Source organism: Protopterus annectens, chromosome 1.part0 (assembly GCF_019279795.1).
Source record: "Protopterus annectens isolate FY-2018-M chromosome 1.part0, PAN1.0, whole genome shotgun sequence".
NCBI lineage: Eukaryota > Metazoa > Chordata > Ceratodontiformes > Protopteridae > Protopterus > Protopterus annectens.
Window position 1 is genome coordinate 802,836,188 of NC_056725.1, and position 20,973 is coordinate 802,857,160.

At 44.7% G+C, this 20,973-nt stretch overlaps 1 protein-coding gene across 12 annotated transcripts in view; it reads right to left on the reverse strand.

The window, feature by feature from the left end:
- AFDN (afadin, adherens junction formation factor) overlaps positions 1-20,973 on the reverse strand; it is a 3,286,836-nt gene that overhangs the window by 855,024 nt on the left and 2,410,839 nt on the right. For all 12 annotated transcript variants that reach the window (XM_044063225.1, XM_044063199.1, XM_044063191.1 and 9 more), the window contains one exon: positions 4,708-4,781. In XM_044063225.1, the coding sequence (XP_043919160.1) occupies positions 4,708-4,781 (74 nt within the window). The remainder of the gene's footprint in view (positions 1-4,707; positions 4,782-20,973) is intronic.

Below are 20,973 nucleotides of genomic sequence, written 5' to 3' on the forward strand. Positions count from 1 at the left end.
GGGTAACGTATCTAAATATGATTGTAGACTCTCTTTTATAAGACCCATTACTCCTACTACTATCACAAACTATCTGGGTATCCTTCGTCCACATTGCTCTTGTTTCTGCTTGCAGATCCTGATATTTTATAACTTTGTGTCTCTCTGTACACAGGACACTGTAGTCACTGGGCATGGCGATTTCAATGATCAATGCTACTCGTCTTCTTTTCTTGGACTACTATATCTGATTTTCTAGCATCTATCTTTTGAATTGTTGGTAATGGATGATCCCATGTGATGTAGACTTCATTTTCTATGATGCTTTGTGGCTCATGTTTCCAGTGTTTTTCAGCCACTCCAAAACCATAATGCTTGCACAATCCCCAGTGCAACAGTCTCGCCACATTATTATGCCTTTCAGTACACAGTCCTTCTGCCACTAATATGTCACAACGAGGTGTGCAACAATTTCCAATTCAGTTTTACAAAACCTACATTTGTCTGTTTCACCCACATGTTCAATGGACTTTGTAAACCAAGGTGTATGCAGCCCACTATCTTGTGCCTCCAATATTAATCTTTCATCTTTTGGTTTGAAATAACCTCTCCTGAATCATTCCTGCATTCATTCCTGATCAACATGAGGTTCTTCCGAAAGTTTTCTATACGTGCAACTATATTTATGCATTTTCCACATTTCTTGCCTTTTCATCTGCTCCTTCACCTTATATTCTTTCTTTTGTTTTTGGCACATTCAATTGCTGCCTGATTTCTATATGCTTCTGGTTTGATTTCCATTCCTGCTTGACCCCAATATGCTTCTGCTAAGTAAGTTAAGGAGGGAAGTCATCTCAGATTTATTCTTCTCATGTTTCAAAACTTTCACTACGTTTGGGTCTTGTGAGGTTAGCAGATGTGTGTGGAGTCCCATTATTGCAGATCTATACATGTAATCAATTTCACAGAGGCCCATCCCTCCTTCAGAACAGGGAATATACAATCCTGGTATGCACTGCTTTTTATAGATCATTTGGTGAGCATGAAGCATCCTTCTTGTTTTAACATCTAATCTATCCAACACGGTTTGGGGCCAACCAATCACTCCAAAACTGTAAGTTAGGTCAGAAAGAGCAAACTGGTTTATAGCTTAGATTTTGTTCCTAGATATCAATGCTGTTTTCAGAATTAATTTAAGCCTTCTAAAATATTCCTTACTAAATTTTACTCACATTTGTTCATGTTTATTATTGATCCTTCATAATTTCCCAAGTACTTATACACTCCCTCTTGCATTCTTGTCCCAAACTGATGTTTTCCTGTTTTAAAGGCTGCTTTTGCACATTTATCAAGGCCAAATGACATTCTAATATCATCTGAAAAAGTTTTAACAACCTGCAGCTCTGCTTTCAGTTCCTTATCTGATGAGCTATACAGTTTTAAATCACCAACAAATAGAAGATGAGAAGTCTTTAGACTTTGTTGTTTTCTAGGAGCCAATTTACAGCTGTAGCCTAAGCTAAGTAGACAGCTTAATGGGTTAAGGGTGAAGCCAGCTGGGAGAGCACTTGAATGCTTTCAGAGATCACCTCCTTGCCAATTTCTTTATCAGATTGTATCAGTGGAAACATGAGGACCAGATGCAAAACTGCTACTAAGCATACATTTACTTGCTAGGAAAAAGTCATTCTTTTCCATTTACTTGTTTTCTCTAAAAAATTGTTACTACATCATGCTAAAGGCCTTAACCCAGTCATTTCTCCATGCAAGAATGCGTAAAAGCACATTCATTTTTCTTTTGTCATGCTCTTTTAACCAGCCTTTTCTTATTTTTCTTTTAACACTGCAGTAACACCACCTCTCAAAACTAAACAAGGAGAAAGAGAGAAGGGAAAAAAGAAAGGAAAGAAAACAGCCCACAGTAGTATCCACAATGCACTCAAAAACAATTGAGAAAACTTAATTTTATAACATGCAGAGAAAATCATGCACTATAAAAATAGTACTATTAAGGAAAAAACTTGCTTTACTTACAGTTAACTTACTCCCTCTTCTCCCCCTTTAAGTATTTTTCAGAATATTAATGACATGAAGTGGGCGGCCATGGTGGCGCAGTGGTTAGCATTGTCGCCTCACAGCAAGAGGTTCTCCGGTTCGATCCTCGGCTGGGGTGCCTTCTGTGTGGAGTCTGCATATCCTCCCTGTGGTCGCGTGGGTTTTCTCCGGGTGCTCCGGTTTCCTCCCACATCCCAAAGACATGCAGTAGGTGGATTGGACACACTAAATTGGCCCTAGGTGTGAGTGTGTGCATGTGTGTGCCTTCTGTGGAAGGTTGGGCGCCAGGCTGGCAACTCAACACTGTAAAACTCCACTGCCAATCATGAGCGGACAGGTGATCCCGCTGTGGCGACCCCTAACCGGGAAAAGCCGAAAGAAGAAGAAGATTAATGACATGAAGTAGGACATATGCTTCAGAGTCCCCCAAAAGTCCAACAAAGTATAAAAATGTGCAATTTTTCTTGATTTTCTTGTTCTACCCTATTTCAAAAATATAATTATTGCTTTGTAATCCCACATTTGTCATTTTCCAAGTTAGTGGTTTTATTCCTCTTCATCTCCATCTCCCAAATCCTGTCTCTGCTTCATATCCAACATACTCTTGATTCTTCTAGTCAACTCTCGTGCTCCCTTCCTTCTCTCTAGCATTTTCTGTTGAAACTCTGGGAAAGGTTTCAATGGCACAGTGTCTCTCTGTGGTCTTTATTACCAGAAGAAAAAGAAACAGAATTTTCTTCTGTTTCACAGCTCACTTTTTGTTGGACAAACGTTTGTATTTTCCTTCAAAAAATGATTCTGTCCCTCCAGGGAATAATATTTTGAAGATAGCTGGGTGCAGCAGTTTGAATCTCATACTTATTTTTGACATACTCTGAATAGTGGAATAAATTTACTCCTCTGTCTGATGTACAGTGAGTAATTCTCCACAAACACACTGCTGTCTCCCACTTTTAGTAATTTGCCCTTCTGCTACAATTTTGTCTGAATCAACTCCTTCTGTTGGTAGGACTGCATCTTTACTATTAAAGGTATATGTTGGCTCTCTCATAGCCAGGTTTGGAGCATACACATGATGTGCCATGTCAATTAACAACTGCTGGTGTGGAATACCAGTCCATTTGCTTATTTTTGTGTTCATAAAATTAATAGTCTGCTCTTTCCAGCTTCTCTGGTATAGCTAAAAATTTCAGGTTTTCCATATGGGGTCTGTCCACCAATTCTATTCTCTTTTGAAACATCTCTTCTTGAACAGTTTCATATTCAGGCACTTTTCTTCATTCTGAGTTCTGATTTTTGCAGGTTTATTACCTTATCTGAATATCTATTTAAAGCTTCTTCCATATTTCCAGCCTTTTATTGTTCGAGTTAATATACTCCATCAGTTTTTCATTTATTTTAACCAGGTCTGTGTGCAGTTGTCTTATACTTTCTTCTACATTACTGGAAGTCACGCCTGGAGCTTGCATGGTTTCTTGCTTAACAGCTGCAGTACTTTCCCAGTCAGTGTTTTTTCCTCACCTTTTGTTGCTGATTTTCCTTCAGGTCCTCTGTATTTCATTTTTCCTGGCTTCCAGGCAGTGCACTTACTAGCCATTTAATTAATGTGCAGCCATCTTGGAAGTCGCTGACAAGTATGCATTGACAGAGGAATATGCCAAGCCAGCATGGAGCAGTTTACACACATAAGAAAGAACCAAAGGGACCCCCCCCCCCCAAACAGAGTGGCAGACCTGGAGAGCAAGGATTAGTGCCCACATCTCTGATGTTGATGTGATCCAGCCACTGAGAGGCCAGAGACCCTGAACCCTCAGACTGCCAGAAGCAGCCCCCAAATCTGATATGAAGCATCTGTAAATAGTTCCTAAAATGCAGAAGGAGGCTGGAGATGGACTCCTGTGTTGAAGGATATGTTCTGAATCCACTAATGAAGCTTGAGTCTGAGACAAAGGAGTAAGGGAACTGGAAACTCCAGAGGGTGACAATGCTGAAGCCACACTGACCACAGGTACCACTGGAACTTCCTCATATGAGGTTTGACTAAACAGAGCATGTTGAAAGTCAAGTCCATGAACCCCATTGCCCTCATAAATTCCCTGGCATAAGAGACAAAGAAAGTAAAGACTGGAAAGTAGGTTGTTAGACAGAGAATCTTGGGAGCAAGCAGAAAAGTCAGCAATCGAACAGCTTGAATCCTGTAACCTGGAAAAATGTGATCCTGAGTGTGGGTCAGAACAGACCTCTGGAGATTGATGATGAAACTCAGACTGTGAAAAGGGAGTTTGGTATAGCGCAGGTTCTGCAAGATCCTAGAATGAGACAAAGCCCACAGAAGCAGGTCGTCCATACAGGGAAATATTTGTACTGCTCGAAGCCTGCAGAAAGCCATGACTGGACTTAGGCACTTGATGAATAACTTTTTGGCTGCGGAAAGACCAAAGGGCAAAACGTTTATTACAACATGGGATGTAATAAGTCCAGGGGTGGACAGGAGAACCTGGCAGACCTGGATGTAGAGAGGCAGTGGTCAACTGCCAAGGAGAAAAAATTCAAAACAAAAAAAAGAACAATTTCTTTAAACATACTTTGGATAATGGAAAAACAACTGCTACAGTATCTATTTTATTCAACATGCACAATATACTTCACACTTCCAAGTCTAGAGATTGGTACCTTTCTTGCGAAAGTCCAACTAAGCTCTGTCCATCGACGCTTAGCAGTTGGTCTCCAGCTGACAGACGACCATCCTAAAGGAAATGGAAAAGAAACAACTATTAACTATATGTACTTTGCCTATTACTGAATTAAAACAGATTTCTATGTGAGATGTAAAGTATCACAGACTGCAGATTTTTTTCCTCAAGACCTTCTTATATGTTGACGGACTTTAGTAACCCATTGTAACACTCAGCTGAATGAAAACAAAACTTCAATATCACATAAATAAAAAGAATTGTTTGAATTATAGCAATATATGGTTTGATTTTGGAAATTTTTGAATTCAACTATTTAGTAGCAGCAAACATCAAAATATCAGAAAATAATGTACAGTTTCTGTACGCTTTAGTAAGACACTGTCCTTTAAACAAAAAATTAAGTGTAGGTTAACTTTCAGTGTTATCAAAAATCTTTAGCACTGATCAACGCCAGGCACATGACTAAACTGATTTAGTAGTGCAATTCATTCCATCCATTATATCTTCTAAGCAATGTTCAAAGTAGAGCTGTAATGGTAGCAATCTAACTTACCAGTCCTCAACAGCATTTCCTTGCAGACCTTTCGGGATTCAAAACTGGCTCCAGTTCTGGAAACCCCATCCAGCTTAAAATGTTTAGTAAATGTACGCACAGAAGTCCAAGTAGCTGCTTCAAGGATGTAATTGGTATCCAATGCTTTGAAAAAAATCTATCAGAAGAAACCACAGCCCTGGTAGAATGAGCAGAACAGAAGTAGAAAGGCTTTTCCCATGAAAAGATTAACAAAAGGAAATGGCCTTAGAGATCCAAGAAGACATTATTTGCTTAGAAACAGCCAAACCTAGAGACCTAGGTTGAAAAGAAACAAAAAGTTGCTCATATTTACAAATGGCTTTAATTTTATCTAAATAATACCAGAATTGTCTATTGAAATCCAAGGTGTGAAGAACCTTCTCACTAGCAGACTGCAGAGAAGGGAAAAGTGGGCAAATGAACAGACTGATCAAGAGGCAACTCATTAGCCACCCTGGGCATAAAAGAAGGATTAGTATGGAGAGACACCCTGTCCCTATGAAAAACTAAAAAAAGGAGGGGCAACCATAACAGCCTGAAGCTCTGACACCCTTTCTAGATGATAATGGCTAAAAGAACAGTCTTCCAAGTACAGTGCTGCAAGGAAGCTGAAGCTGCAGGCAAAAAAGAAGCCTGAGTCAATTTTTAAAGAATAAAATTAAAGGTTCCAGGAAGGAAGAATCGGCTTTCTGGGAGGCCTAATATAAAGGACGCATTTATGAAATTGCTTGACCTCAAATCTAGAAGTCAGAGGAGGAGTCAAAAGCAGACCAGCTGAAAGGTAACCTTTAACTGAAGAGTATGCCAACCAAGCATGGAGCAATTCGCACAAATAAGAGAGAAACAAAGGAACTTCCACAGAAAGTTGATCTAGTTTATGAGCAAGACACCAAACACAAAAGCTCTTAAATTTGGACAAAAGATTTCCTGATAGTGAATTTCCTGGCCTCCTGCAGAACCCAGAGCAGGTCCTCAGAAAAAAAGGTGCCTAAGAGGGATCAAAATCTCATCACACACATAATCAGTTGAGGAGTGGACAAGTAAGGATGGATGAGAGAAGACCCCTTGTCTTGGGTGAGTAGGTCCCCCTGTGTGGTAACTTGTGCTGTTTGCCCTTGGCTAAGAGCAAAAAAGGGAACATATGCTGTCTGGGCCAAAATGGAGTCAACAACAAGATTTTGGGAGAGTCCTGTTCTATCCTGAACAGGACCCTTGGTATGAGGATGGGGAGGGAAGGCATAAAGAAACATAACATCCCTTTTCATGAAAGAGTGGGTGTCTACCTTCTAAGCCAGAGGACATGGGAATCTGGTGCAAAAGACAGGAAGTTTTCTGTTCAGAGAGGAGGCAAAAAGATCTACCAGAGGAGTACCCCACTGGTGGGCAATGTCCCAAAACACATCTCTATTAAAAGCATCTATTCATGAGTCTGTGTTATGGACCTGCTCAGACAGTCTGCCACAATGTTCTGTTCTGAAGAAATATAAACAGCCAAATCCCAAACCCGAAGAGCTAGTCTGCACAAGAGGCAAAACTGCACCCCCCCCCCCCCTTTGCTTGATGATGTACCACTTCACTGTGTGGTATTGTCTGTAAAGATTTTGAGGGTCCCTGGAAGGAATACGGAATGGCAGGCCTTAAGAGCTAGAAAGAGAGCTCTCATCTCTTGGATGTTGATATGGTCCTTCCTCTGACGAAGGGACCAAAGCTGAACTTTTAGAAGGCTGAAAGAAGCTCCCACCTCATGTCTCAGGCACCCAAAAGACTTCCTTAAGAGGGAACTGGGGGCTGAAAAAAGTCCTGGGTTGAGAGACAGTTGATGAATCCACCACTGAAATTCTAGCTGGAGGCATGGAAGAGGAATTGGAAAGTCCAAAGTATGAGAATGTTGAAGCCAGACTGACTTTAGGAACCATTGTAGCTTTCTCATATGAAGCCTGGCTAGAGGAAGTATATGAATGGTGGTAGCCATGTATTCTGAGCCCTGAGAAACTATCTAGATGCAACTGAGACCAGAGGAAGAAAAGACTGAAAAAAGGCAATCAAAGTTAAAGCCTTGGGAGATGGCAGGAATGACAGCACATGAATGGTTTGAAGTCAGCATCTGAGAAACATTATCTGAGGAGGAGTCCGAAAGGATTTTTGGATATTTACTGGAAACCCTAGGCTCTGCAAGAGGCAAATGGTGTAGAGGAGGTGCTGAAGCAAGGTCTCTGGAGAGGATGCCTGAATGAGCAGCTCCGTCCAGGTAAGGAAAGATGTGTATTCCCCTCCTCCTGCAAAAAAACAATCACAGGAGCGAGGTGTTTGGTGAAGACTGCAATACAGAGGCCAAAAAGCAAAGCAGAGAACTGAAAATGCAAAGAAGAAACAGAGATACACAAACACTTCCTAAAATGGGGATGAATAGGAATATGGAGATAAGCAACCTTGAGATCCACATAGACTAGGAAAGCATGAGGTAGAAGAACAGGAAACAAGGTTTGAAGGGATAAGCATTTGAAAGGAAGGAACCTTTAAAAAGGTGTTGAGCTGAGAAAGGTCCAGAATGGGTCTCCAAGTGCCTTCTTTCCTGGGAACCAGAAACGTAGTGGGCTTCCCCTTTTGAGGAGCAGAAAAGTACAGTTCTGTACCTACCATAAATGTAGATGTTCGAGTGTATATACTGCTGCAGTCATCACACTTGGGGTTATCCTGCCGTCAGGCGGTCCCGCAGTCGGCCGAATCCCAAAGTCTTGGTCCGGCGTCGGTTGTCGTTGCTTCTTCCCTGATGTCAGTGCGACAGGGGGATAAAAGAGGCAGCCAACGCCATTTTATTCAGTTTTTCTTGCCCCATATGTCAGGTGCCTCCAACTAGGAAGGCAATACAAATAACTATGCAAAAATACCTTAGTAGATAAACAATAGTACTAGCTGTTAGCAAATACACCATATAGACATGCATCCAATAGATTGATGTACATGGAGTTATAACTAACACCCTGGTATGTAGAGGGGATGGAGGGAGGGTAACCTGGACTGCAGCAGTATATACACTCGAACATCTACATTTATGGTAGGTACAAAACTGTACTATGTTCATCGTGTTATACTGCTGCAGTCATCACACTTGGGTTGAATCCCAAAGCTATGGATGTGTGGCTGGTACTAAACTGGGTTAGGTGAAGCTAGGATGCCCTGCAGAACTGCAGTGGCAAAACCAGCTCTGGTTTTTGAGAATAATGGAAGGTGGTAGTGCTTGGTAAAGGTGTGCACTGAACTCCACGTAGCTGCCTCCAGAATGTCCTTGGTTGGAATCCCTCTGAGAAAGGCTGCTGAGGTTGCTGTAGCCCTGGTAGAATGGGACCTAATATTAACAGGCACTGCTTTCCCATGGTGCGAGTAGCAAAAGCGGATACAATGTGCTATCCATTTGGAGATGGTCTGTTTTGAAATAGCCTTTCCTTGTGAACCTGCAGCATAGGATACAAAGAGTTGGTCAGTTTTTCTGAAGGTCTTTGTCTTATCCAAATAGTAACGTAGCTGTCTGTGAATGTCCAAAAAGTGAAGGAGTCTTTCTCCTTTATTCTGGGGGTTTGGATAAAAGGTGGGTAAATGAATGGTCTGATTCAAAGCCACACTGGGTACTACCTTTGGCATAAAGGTAGGGTTAGTTCGTAAAGAGACTCTGTCCTGATGAAAAATGATGAAAGGTTCCACTGCCATAACTGCCTGTAGTTCTAAGACCCTGCGTGCTGAGGTGATAGCCAGCAACAGAGCTGTTTTCCATGACAAGTATTGTAGTTCTTTTGAGAAGGCTGGTTCGAAAGGAGGCAGTGTTAATTTTTCTAAAACGAAGTTGAGGTCCCAAGCTGGCGTTGGGGGTTTTCTGGGGGGGAGGGGTCTTATATTCTTAGCCCCTCTGAGAAACTGCCTTAGTAAAGGGTGTGAGAATATGGGAGGATCCGTATTATATTGAGCTGACATGGCTGAAGCATGGATCTTAATGGATGAGAAAGAAAGGTCTTTGTGTAGCATCTCAGTTAAGTATTGCAGTATTTGAGGAATGTTTGGTATCCAAGGATTTTGGCCTTTAGCCTGGTTCCATGCACAAAATCTTTTCCATTTGTCTGAGTAAGTTTTTCTGGTGATGGGCCTCCTGGCCTCCAAAATGACATTCAGGACGTCCTTTGAGAGAAGTGTTGATTGATAATTCAAGGTATTCTCCATGCAGCTAAATTTAAAGTCCTGAGCTGACTGTGAAGGATCTGAAAGTTTTGCTGAGTCAACAGAAGTGGGAGTTGAGGTAAGATCCATGAAGGGCTGTGAGTCAAGGACCTTAGTAATGGGTACCAGTGATGATGTGGCCAGTCCGGAGCAATGAGGATCATTTGTGGTCTCTCTGATCTGACTTTCAGTAATACCTTGGTCAAGAGAGGTAGTGGTGGGAAGGCATAGACTGTCAATGCAGTCCAACTGAATGATAGGGCGTCCACTTTCCAGGCTAGGGAATGATAAGTCCTTGTGCAACATTTCTGTAGTTGGCAATTGTTGGGGGAGGCAAATAGATCTATGCCTGGGCGTCCCCACCTTTGAGTTATCATTGAAAATACTTGTGGGTGTAGTCTCCACTCGTGAGGATCTGCCAAATTTCTGCTTAATTCGTCTGCCAATATGTTTTCCTTTCATGGCAGGAACTGTGCTTGCAGTTGTACTTGGTAAGTCAATGCTGTGTTCCACAAGGTCATTGCCTGTCTGCATAAAGGGTAGGAGTGTGTTCCTCCCTGTTTGTTTATGTACCACATAACTGTGGTGTTGTCTGTCCTTATTAGTAGTTGTCCTGGATGCAAGAGGTCCTTGAAGGCTGTCAGTGCATTTTGCACAGCTAGCATCTCCTTTTGGTTGATGTGTAGATGCATTTGTTTTGCAGACCATTTGCCCTGTATGCACTGTCCTGCCATGTGTGCTCCCCAGGCATAGTCTGAAGAATCTGTTGTCATAGTTTGGTTTGCTGGAGATAAGACAAAAGGAAGACCCTTGTTTATTTGACATGCTTGAGCCCACCATAGGAACTCTTTTTGAAGGCAGGGAATGAGAGGTATACTTGTTTCGAGGCTGTGCCTGTGTTGAGTCCATACACTTTTCAGGTACCATTGTAATTTCCTCATATGCAGCTTTGCATGTGGAATTAGTTGAATGCAGGATGCAATGAACCCCAATGCCTGCAGGATTTTCCTTGCAGTGAGCTGGGTAAAAGTTGCCATCTTTTTGAAGTACTGAGTCAGTTGTTTTTGTTTGTCTGGCGTGAGATAAGCCATCTGGGTCATTGTATTTAAGCTGGCACCCAGGAATATTATGTCTTGTGAGGGTATTAGCTTTGACTTCTTTTTGTTTACTGTGTACCCTAGGCAACTTAGCAGCTTTGTTACAAATGCCAGATGCTGTAATAGAATGGCCTTGCTGTCAGCTTGGATCAGGCAGTCGTCCAGATATGGAAAAATTTGTATTCCTCGTTGTTTGCAGTATGCAATTACTGATGCCAGGCATTTCGTAAATACTCTGAGCGCAGTAGATAAGCCAAAGGGCAATGCAGAGAATTGATGATGTGTTGTACCTGCCAAAAATCTGAGGTATCTTCTGCAATCTTGTCTGATAGGGACATGCAGGTATGCCTCTTTGAGGTCCAACGTTACCAGCCAAGACTCCTTGCCCAGCATGGGAAGAAGCTGCTGTAGTGTGAGCATTTTGAATTTGGGTACCTCCAGGTATGTGTTTAGAAGTGAGAGGTCTAAAATGGGTCTCCAAGCTTTGTCCTTTCTTGGTACTAGAAATAGTCTTGAGTAAAAACCTTGACCTTGCTCCTTTGTAGGTACCTTTTGAATTGCTTTCATATCCATGAGAGCTGAAATTTGCGTTTGTGCCTCTGCCCATTGGTTTGGAGGCAAATTTGGCATGCCTCTCATCCGTGGTAAAGTGTGGAAATGAAATCTGTAGCCTCGGGTAATAATATCCAGAACCCATTTGTCCTTTGTTATGATGCGCCAATTTTGTAGAAATAGAGCCAGTTTTCCTCCCAAAGGTGCTGCCAGGGCAATTTTGCTTGGCAGGCGAAGAGGGAAGTCATTGTGTTCATTTCCTGGAGGGTTGAGATCTTTAGTCTCCACCTCTTTGAGTTGTATGCCATTGTCTAGGCCAGAAAGAACCTTGTGGCTGTCCTCTGCCCCTTGGGTGTCTGTACCTACCCCTTTGGGGTCTGTCTGATGCAGGAAAGGACCAGTTTTTTGATGGCCAGTTTCTGCTGAAACGAGGAGGTTGTACCTGTAAAAAATCTTTAACTGTCTGCATAGATTTTGCCTTTTCTTCCATTTTCTTTAAAACTTCCTCTGCTTTGACACCAAATAACACATCTTTCTGCAATGGAGCATCCAATAACTTTGCTTTGACATGTTCTGGTAAGGCTTGCTCTTTTAGCCAAGCATGTCTACGTATTACAGATCCTGTGACAGCTGCTCTACATGAGGCTTCCAATGAATCAAAACCACACTGTAAGGTATGTTTTCCCACCTGTTCTGCTGCATGCAGCAAATCCTGCATCTCTTTGAAATCAGATTGATCGGTCTGAGGGATCATTTTCTGCTTTAACTGTGCAATCAAGTACTGCTGGTATTTTAGCATGTGGAATTGGCAGTTTAAGGCCCTCATGGCCAAAGTGGCAGACGTATACACTTTCTTCCCCCATCTTTCTAATGCTCTGGAATCTCTTTCAGAGGGTAGTGGATTCTTAGCAGTAGAGGCCTTAACCCCTTTGGGACCCTGGGAAATGGTTTCGGGGTCTGCAACAGGGCTTTTATATAGAAACTTATGAGAATCAGGAACTCGGTAGTATCTGTCTGGTTTAGTTGGTGCAGGAGGTAAGGAATCTGGGTTTAGACTAGATTCGGTGTAAACATCATCTAAATGTCTAAAACTGGAGGAATTGCAAGGGGTCTATGCTGTGGAAAAAGAAGAAACTCACAGAGTCTTTTCTTAGAGTCAGAGTAATCTTGGCCTTCCCAGTGGAAGTGTTCCCTCATGGTGTGTAAAGTTTCCCCAAAAGAGTAGTCTTCAGGGGGGGAGAAAGAGGGAATGGACTCTTCAGCATCTGAGTCTTCATACGGAGGGAAGGAATAATCCTGGTCATCAGAGTTAGCTGAGGAAATGGATGCTTGGTCAGAGGAAGGATAATCTTCCTCCAGTCTAGGCCTTTTGTCAGGAGGGGGTTGTGAACCCCTGATAAGGGTAATTAAATCCTCAGCCATCTTAAGCATCTGTTTTTTAGGCATGGGGGTCTGTGGGGGGGGGTCATTGGACCCGGTTTCCTAACTTTTAAGGGGGCTTTAAGTTTAGCATAAGACTTAATAGAGATAGTTGTCAGTTTGAAGACACCTTCAGAAACCGAAGGCCTGTCCAAAATCTCCGGATCACCGTCAGGGTTGGCGTCCGAGGGGTGAGATGGAACCGGCTCCTGAGGCCCAGCTGATTCGGTCTGGGAGGCCGTCAGAATTTCTAAATTAGCGGTAGTCAGGGGCTGCGTAGGCACCTTGCTGAAAACCGGAGAACCGACGGCAGGCCTTGCTGAGGCCTCGGTATCTGGTCTTGGCCTTGGTTGCCTGTCCTTATCCTTGCGTTTTTTTAATCATTGCTGATGTCGGTTGCTCCGACGACATGCTATAGTTAAATTTTCTGCCAAAATAATGTCGGGCAAAATCTGCCCAATGCTTGATTGTACGTTTGTTGAACCTAGCACAAAACTGACAACCAGAGACGTCGTGGTCTGGGCCTACGCAAGCAATACAATAAGAATGAAAATCCTTATGAGGTATTTGCTTCCCACAAGAAATGCAATTATTAACTTTGTCTGACATCGGTCTGAGGCAAGAAAAGTTTCCCCAACGGGGTAATTAGCTTTAGAGAAGACTTTGGGCTGAAATTCAATTAGAAAATCTCAGGAGCTAGCCGACCGGCACTTGCGAACTGCGTCTGCTTCGGGCACCGCGCGGCAAGAAAGACTGGAGAAAATGGCGTCGGCTGCCTCTTTTATCCCCCTGTCGCACTGCCAGGGAAGAAGCGACGACAACCGATGCCGAACAAAGACTTTGGGATTCGGCCGACTGCGGGACCGCCTGACGGCAGGATAACCCCAAGTGTGATGACTGCAGCAGTATAACACGATGAACATCTGCTTGAATGGTGCTTTGAGAAAAAAGGCTCTGAAGGACATCTGGAAAAAGGGCAGCTGTTCCTGAGGAGGTTGAGCAATGCCCAAAATAGAAGGAAAGGATTTCCATACCATGTAATACCCTGACAAATGGACAGGGCCCAAGAATCTTCAGTGATCCTTAACCAATTGTGAAGAGATAAAGGAATTTGATGTAGGAGGGAGGAAAGAAGGCAGTCAGACAGAACCTGCTCCATCTGGAAAAGGAGGCTTCTGAGCTACAGTAGGCTGAGTACACTTAGCAGGAGGAGCCCTTCTAGAACTCTGTTTACCTTTGGAGGAGGGCAAGACGGTCTATGTACAAAAGCAGACTTGGAAGGATAATTCCTCTAAAATTTGGGACCAGGGGGAAACAAAAATATGTTCAATTCCTGCAAGCCTTACCCTTCTCTTGCAAGGACTTAAAAAGCTCAGCAGCAGCACCAAAGAGATTTTTTTTGTCAAGAGGAGCATCTATCAATTTAGCCTTAACACAGAAACAAAGGCAGCAGCCTCTAGAAGAAGTATCAGCTGCATCATAACTACATTTAAAAGAATTATGAGCTACATGAGAAGAGCACCCCAACAAAGAAAGGGCTAAAGCCTTTCTCTCAGAGTCAGGAAAGTCAGAAATAACCTGAAAGCTTGGGAGAGAAGAGCTAAAACATACCTGGTCTCATGGGTGTGGTAGTTAAATAGCCCGAAAGGCCACAGTAGCAGCAGTGTACACCTTTTTGCCTAACCTTTCCAAGGCTCTACTGTACTTGTCAGAGGGAAGTAATTTAGTGGAAGGTAACAGTTTTGAAGGCTTGTATGAAGAAACAGAAGGATCAGCAGGAGACCATTTGTAAAGAAACTTACAATCATCAGGCACCTTATAAAACCTATCAGTTTTTTTAGGAGCTGGGGGCGGAGAGTCAGGAGCTTGAGAAGCTGCTGAAAAAGTGTGTCCAAGAAGGCAGCAAGGACAGGAGGGATAGCAGAAGGCTTAGGAGACTCCATCTAGAGGCATTCATAATACCTCTTCTGGACATCAGAAACCTGGGGACAGTCCCATTTAAAAAAAAAATCCATCATCCAAGAAATGCTATCCTCAAAGGAAAGCCTTCAAATGGACTATCTTGACTAATGGATGTAATGGGATCCTATCTCGCCTACATTCACAACATATGGGTTCGGAGCCGATCCATCGGCTCCGACTCGGCAACTAATACACTAGCACGAAGTCTCTCATTGGCTGGGCTACTCCCTATCCCAGGATGTACTACACCTGCTTCCCCAGATCTCGTTTGCCGCTTAACAAGCTGGACGTGGTCTCGACTTGGCTGGAGCTAAGTGGTTATTTTTACCTTATTGGTCCTTGACCTAGGGAATTTTTGTCCATATTAAACAAACAGCTGTTTTAACAGCTATTTCTTGTAATTTCTTGTTATTTCTGATTTTTTTGTTGAGTGCTTGTTTCCAGAAATTTATTTTATTCAGTCGGGCAAGACCCGTTTAAGTTAGAGGGCCTGTGCCCTATCTCTGACTGCTATTTGGTTTTTATTTACTTTGGTTAGTTGTTTTACATCAGTACTCGCGCCAGTGTGTCTCGCGCTTTTCAGTTGGCGCATTTTGTGTGTAGTGTTGTACTTGTGGTGATAGAATAGTATTTCCTTAGACTTGTACTTGTTGTGGACTATATCATGTCGAAGGAACAGAAGTCAGGGTTTAAAAAATGCACTCGGTGCAAATATAAAATGTCCATTACAGACAGTCATTCAATATGTGTTTATTGTTTGGGGCCGAAACATCTGCAAGAGACTTGTAGCGTCTGTCATGCGTTCTCATCTAGAGTTCTTCAAGAACACAAAAACAAATTAATATTGAAAGGGCTTATCAAGCCTTCCTTTGAGGAAGCCTTAGAGCTACCTGTTGCTTCCAAAAAGAAAAGATCGTCGGCTCCGACAAGTCCGTCGGAGCCGACTTCTAAAAAGACTAAATTGACCTCTTCTTCTTCGGCTCCACTGACTTCGGGGCCGAGGGTCGAAGGGTCTGCCTCGATACCTCCTACCTCGGCGCCATTGCTGTCGGAGCCGCAGGTTGGAGTATCGAGAGGTGAATCACCTCCATCGGTTCCAATGGCTTCGGAGCCGGTGGAAGTGTGCAGCTCAGACTCTTCCCCCTCGGCTCCGGAGAAGGCTCCTTCGGTGCCGATGGTGGTCCATGCTGTGGTGGAGTCGGCGCCGATAGTGTTGGAGCCATTTCGGAGCCGGTCCCCTTCTCTCTCGGAGCCGAGAGGAAAGTCTTTTCGATTGTCTACCTCCTCTAAATCATCGAGACTTTCAGATTCGGACCTGGATAGGGTTTTACAGAGGCTATTCCAATCTCCAGTGTTTACTAAATTGGTCTTGGCTCCAGCACAGTTAGCTTCGGAGCCGATCCCCCCTCCAACGCATTCGATTCCTCCTCCAACCTCCTCGGAGCCGTTGGAGTCGGTGGTGGTGGAGCAAAGCGGAGCCATACGGTCGGAGCAGAGACCCCTTCGAGGTCTCTCGGTTCCGACTGTGCTTCCTACCCTGTCCTCCGGTTCAGGGTTTGGTACTGCGACCTCTTCAGCCGGGCCCGAGGGAATACTTTGGGATTGGGTGCTTCGGTGCCTAGTCTTCCTCTCGGAGCATCGGCTGCTGGAATTCCCAGTGCCATCGTGGCCTCTAGACCAGTGACCTCCTTGGATTCTGGAGGTCCGGCCTTTGAGGCCATGAGGAGCGCGCTGGCCATGCCTTTGCCGGTTCAGCAAGATTCTACCTCACCGTCCCTAGATTTGGAGACTGGTGCCTCTGTTGTGTTGCAGCCCCCCGGCAGCGGGGCCCTAGGGCCTGAGGATACCCCCATCGGGGGTTCCCTTCTTCCGGGTGGTCCGCCCGAAACTGCTTCGGACGAACCCCCACGGAAGAAATTGTGTAAGAGGAAGCACGTAGACTCCCAACATGAGTCTATTACATCGGATACTGACCTCGATGACGCAGAAGGGTCCCCCAAATCATCTTCGGATGATATCTCCTTCTTAGATATCTTGGAGATTCTGAGACAGAGAGGTGACTGGCAAGCCAAAACCCCTTCAGCTGAGGAGTCAGTCTTCCTCAAGGCCTTTGGGGCTCAGCCTTCCGCCTCCTGGGTGTCTCCGCCTTGATGAACTCCTTGATTTGGTTTCTCGAAGGGTGTGGGAAAACCCTGATTCAGTGAAACCGGTGCCTGCGAGCCCCAATAAATTTTTGCCAGCCCCCCCCAGAAGGAATTTCTCACAAAGGGTGTGCCTGTAGATGCTTTGGTGGTGGCTTCTGCCACACAGCAGGACGTGGCAGAGGCTTCGACGTCTATTCATCCTCCTAATAAGGATTCTAGGAGTATGGATAGGTGCGGAAGCGTACCCTGTCCTCAGCGGCCTTTACCTTACGGTCGCTGAACTACTTATGTCATTTTACGAGGCTCCAAAGGGATCTTCTCAAAGAGCTAAATGACTCTCTTGTTGGTAATCTACCTGAGGCGCTGGCCCGACTGTTGGCGCACAGATGACTACCCTTTTTCTATTGTTAACTCGTCCATGAGGCTCATTTCAGATGCGGCCGAATGGGCGTAGAGCTGAGGAACAGGCGTTGCCCTCAGGAGACAAGCCTGGTTACGCTTGTGTTCGCTCACGGAGGCCTTCAAGTCTTCCTTCGCGGCCCCTTTGATGGGTCATCTTTGTTTGGACCCAAGGTGAAGGACACACTAACTCGGTGCGAGCAGGAGGGCAAGACTTTGACTGCCGTTGGGGCCCGATTTTCCGCTCCTTCCAGGCCTTACCCCAAGGCTGGGAGAGGAGGGAAAATGTGGTTTAAAAAATCTCAAAAGTCTTTCCCTACTCCACCCAGTGATTCCCCCTCCAGAGGCAGGGGGGGGGGGGGATTTTGGAAGACGCCGCCCTAGACGTGGCAGAGGCCCCCGTAACTCTGGAGACCGCGATTCCTTTCGTGGTTCTTCATACAACCAGCGTTCCTGAGTTGTTGCCCGACTGTGCAACTCCGGAGCCAGTCGGGGGTCGCTTTGCGGCGCACCCACAAGCTTGGGAATCCATAACAAGCGATCAGTGGGTGCTTCGCATTACCGGAGGATATATCATCCCCTTCAACAAACCCCCCCTTTCTTTAAGGGAAATCCCGGACGTACCACCCAGTCAGCGGGATCAGGCAGCATTAGAGGTTTCAAAGCTGCTAGAAAAAGAGCCATCCAGCCTGTCCCCATCGACCAGATCGGATCAGGAACTTACTCAAAATTATTTTTGGTACCAAAAAAGACAGGGGACTTCAGGCCCATTTTGGACCTCAGTTCATTGAATCGTTTCGTAAAGAAGTCCAAATTCCGAATGGTCACTCTTCAATCTATTCTTCCTTTGCTGGAAAAAGATGCATGGATGTGCTCCATAGATCTCCAGGGCGCTTACTATCACATTCCCATAGCTCAAGAGTCCAGGAGACATTTACGCTTCCTCGAGTCAGTCATTTCCAATTGCGAGCACTGCCCTTTGGTCTCACCACAGCCCCCAGGGTGTTCACCAAGTGTCTGGCAGTGGTAACTGCTCACCTGAGAAGTCTGGGATTCCAGGTGTTTCCTTATCTAGACGACTGGCTCCTTACTGCCACCTCCGAGCATCTACTACTCCAAGCGCTCAGAGCCACGTTCACCTTGCGGCGTTTGTTGGGGATCACGTTCAATTTGCAAAAATCTGTACTACAGCCATCTCAGCGTATTACTTTCATAGGCGCAGACTTAGACACAAAAAAATGCGCGCCTATTTACCGGCAGCAAGAATTCAGGTCTTACAAGATCAAGTCAAATCCTGTCTCCCCCTACAAAGAGCCCCGGCCCATCGGATCCTACAACTGTTGGGCTCGATGGCGTCGACCATACTTTTAGTTCCCTTGGCCAGACTTCACATGCGAATTTTACAATGGCTACTGTCGGTTCAATGGTCTTATCAGGAACTTCCCTTGAACCACTTAATCATAATCACGGAAAGTTGCCGTCGAGATCTGCGTTGGTGGCTTCTCCAATCAAATCTCGACCAGGGGCGACCCTTCATACCACAACGTCCCGTTGCCACTGTGACTACGGACGCCTCCCAGGTAGGGTGGGGGGGTCATTACCTGGACAGGTCGGTCCAAGGCACATGGCAGATCCAGGAAACACATTTGCATATCAATGTCCTGGAGATAAGAGCGGTACTATTGGTACTCCAAGCTCTCCATCACGCTCTCCCACAGGGCCCGATTACTATCCTATCCGACAATATGTCGGTGGTGTGAAGTACATAAACAAGCAAGGTGGAACCAGGTCTTACCCACTATGCAGAGAAGCCATGAGACTTTGGCACTGGGCGGTAGCTACCAACCGCTTTCTAATGGCAACGCACATACCGGGGAAGTCCAATGTGATTGCGGACAGATTAAGCAGGACCATTCTTTTACCCCACGAGTGGTCCCTCAACCAGGGTATAGCTGCGAAAATATTCGACAGATGGGGTCTTCCTTGCTGCGACCTGTTTGCCAGCCCTCACAATGCGAAATGCAGAGAGTTCTTCACACTGTTTCCTTCTCAGGGACAGATTCCCAGGGACGCTCTGACTCACATTTGGCCCCCCGATCTTCTCTACGCCTTCCCTCCGTTCCCCCTCCTACCGAAGGTGACACAGAAGGCCATTTACATGGAGAGCGAGATGATTTTGATTGCCCCGCACTGGCCTCGTCAAGTTTGGTTTCCTTTCCTACAGAGGCATGCGATAGAAGGTCCATGGTTTCTGGATCCGGTGCCAGACCTGTTGACTCATCAGTCAGGACAGCTTCATCCGTCTCTCAGGTCCCTGAAGTTGGCAGCATGGTTACTCCACTTCCATCCTTAGTCCGAGACAATGCTCTTTCGCCGGACGTGGTCCACATACTGTCTTCTTCTCATAAACCTTCCACCATCAAACTTTATTCCAGTAAATGGAAAAGGTTTGCCTTCTGGGCTCAAGAACGGGGTATAGATCCCCTCACTGCACCAGTATTGGAGGTTCTGAATTTTCTGGCCTCCCTTTTTCAGTCGGGCTCTTCAGTTTCTACCATTAAGGTTCAGTTAGCGGCAATCTCTAATTTTCATGCTGCATTTGAACCTTCATTGATGTCTCTCAAACTTTGTAAGGCTTTCCTTAAAGGGGCTTGGCTCCTTAGGCCTCCTTTATCTCATCCTGTCCCCCCTTGGGATTTGAATATGGTTCTTGCTGCCCTAACTGCCCGTCCTTTCGAACCAGCTGCTACTTGTGATTTAAAATTTCTGTCTTGGAAAACGGCCTTTTTAGTAGCCATAACATCTGCTAGGCGAGTTTCAGAACTTCAAGCTCTTTGTTCTGATCCTCCCTATTTGATTTTTCACAAGCATAGAGTTTCATTGAAATTAAACCCTGCATTCATACCAAAAGTGGCCTCCTCTTTCTGTATGCAACAAACTATAGAACTCCCTGTCTTTTTCCCAGAATTCTCTAATAACGCAGAGTATACTTTGCATCAATTGGACGTACATAGACAACTGCGTTTTTATTTGAATAGAACCGCTCAAACGCGGAAGTCAAATCAATTGTTTGTTTCCTTTGCAGTGAACAAATTGGGTCAACCAGTAACAAAAACCTCCATATCCAAATGGATTAAAGATTGTATCATTTTATTTATTCACAGGCTAATAAAGACCTTCCCTTTCCAGTCAAGGCTCATTCTACCAGGGCAATGGCTACTTCCGTAGCTTTTCACTCCAAGTTATCAATAGATGATATTTCTGCTGCGGCAACCTGGACTTCTCCGCACACTTTCATTTCTCATTACAAATTGGATGTGGTTTCTCGAGGCAGAGCTTCCTTTGGTTCCACAGTTCTCAGGAGTGTGTTCCAATGAGCCACCCGGGATGTAGGTGCTAGGGACGCTGTCCCATATGTTGTGAATGTAGGCGAGATAGGATCCCATTACATCTTTTAGTTATGTACTTACCATAACTTCGGATGTATGGGATCCATCTCGCCTACATTCATAAGTACCCACCCTCCTTCCCCCTTCCATTCGGATTTAGAGGAGCTGTAGTCTCTTTTTTTTGGAGATCTTTCTTGAAGAACTTTACTTGGTTTTTGTGACTACTAATTTTTTTGTGTTTGCATGGATGTATGAAAGCGAACAAACAAGATCTGGGGAAGCAGGTGTAGTGCATCCTGGGATAGGGAGTAGCCCAGCCAATGAGAGACTTCGTGCTAGTGTATTAGTTGCCGAGTCGGAGCCGATGGATCGGCTCCGAACCCATATGTTGTGAATGTAGGCGAGATGGATCCCATACATCCGAAGTTATGGTAAGTACATAACTAAAAGATACATCTCCCTCAGAACCATATTCTATTGGAGAAGGAATCCGAGTGGAAT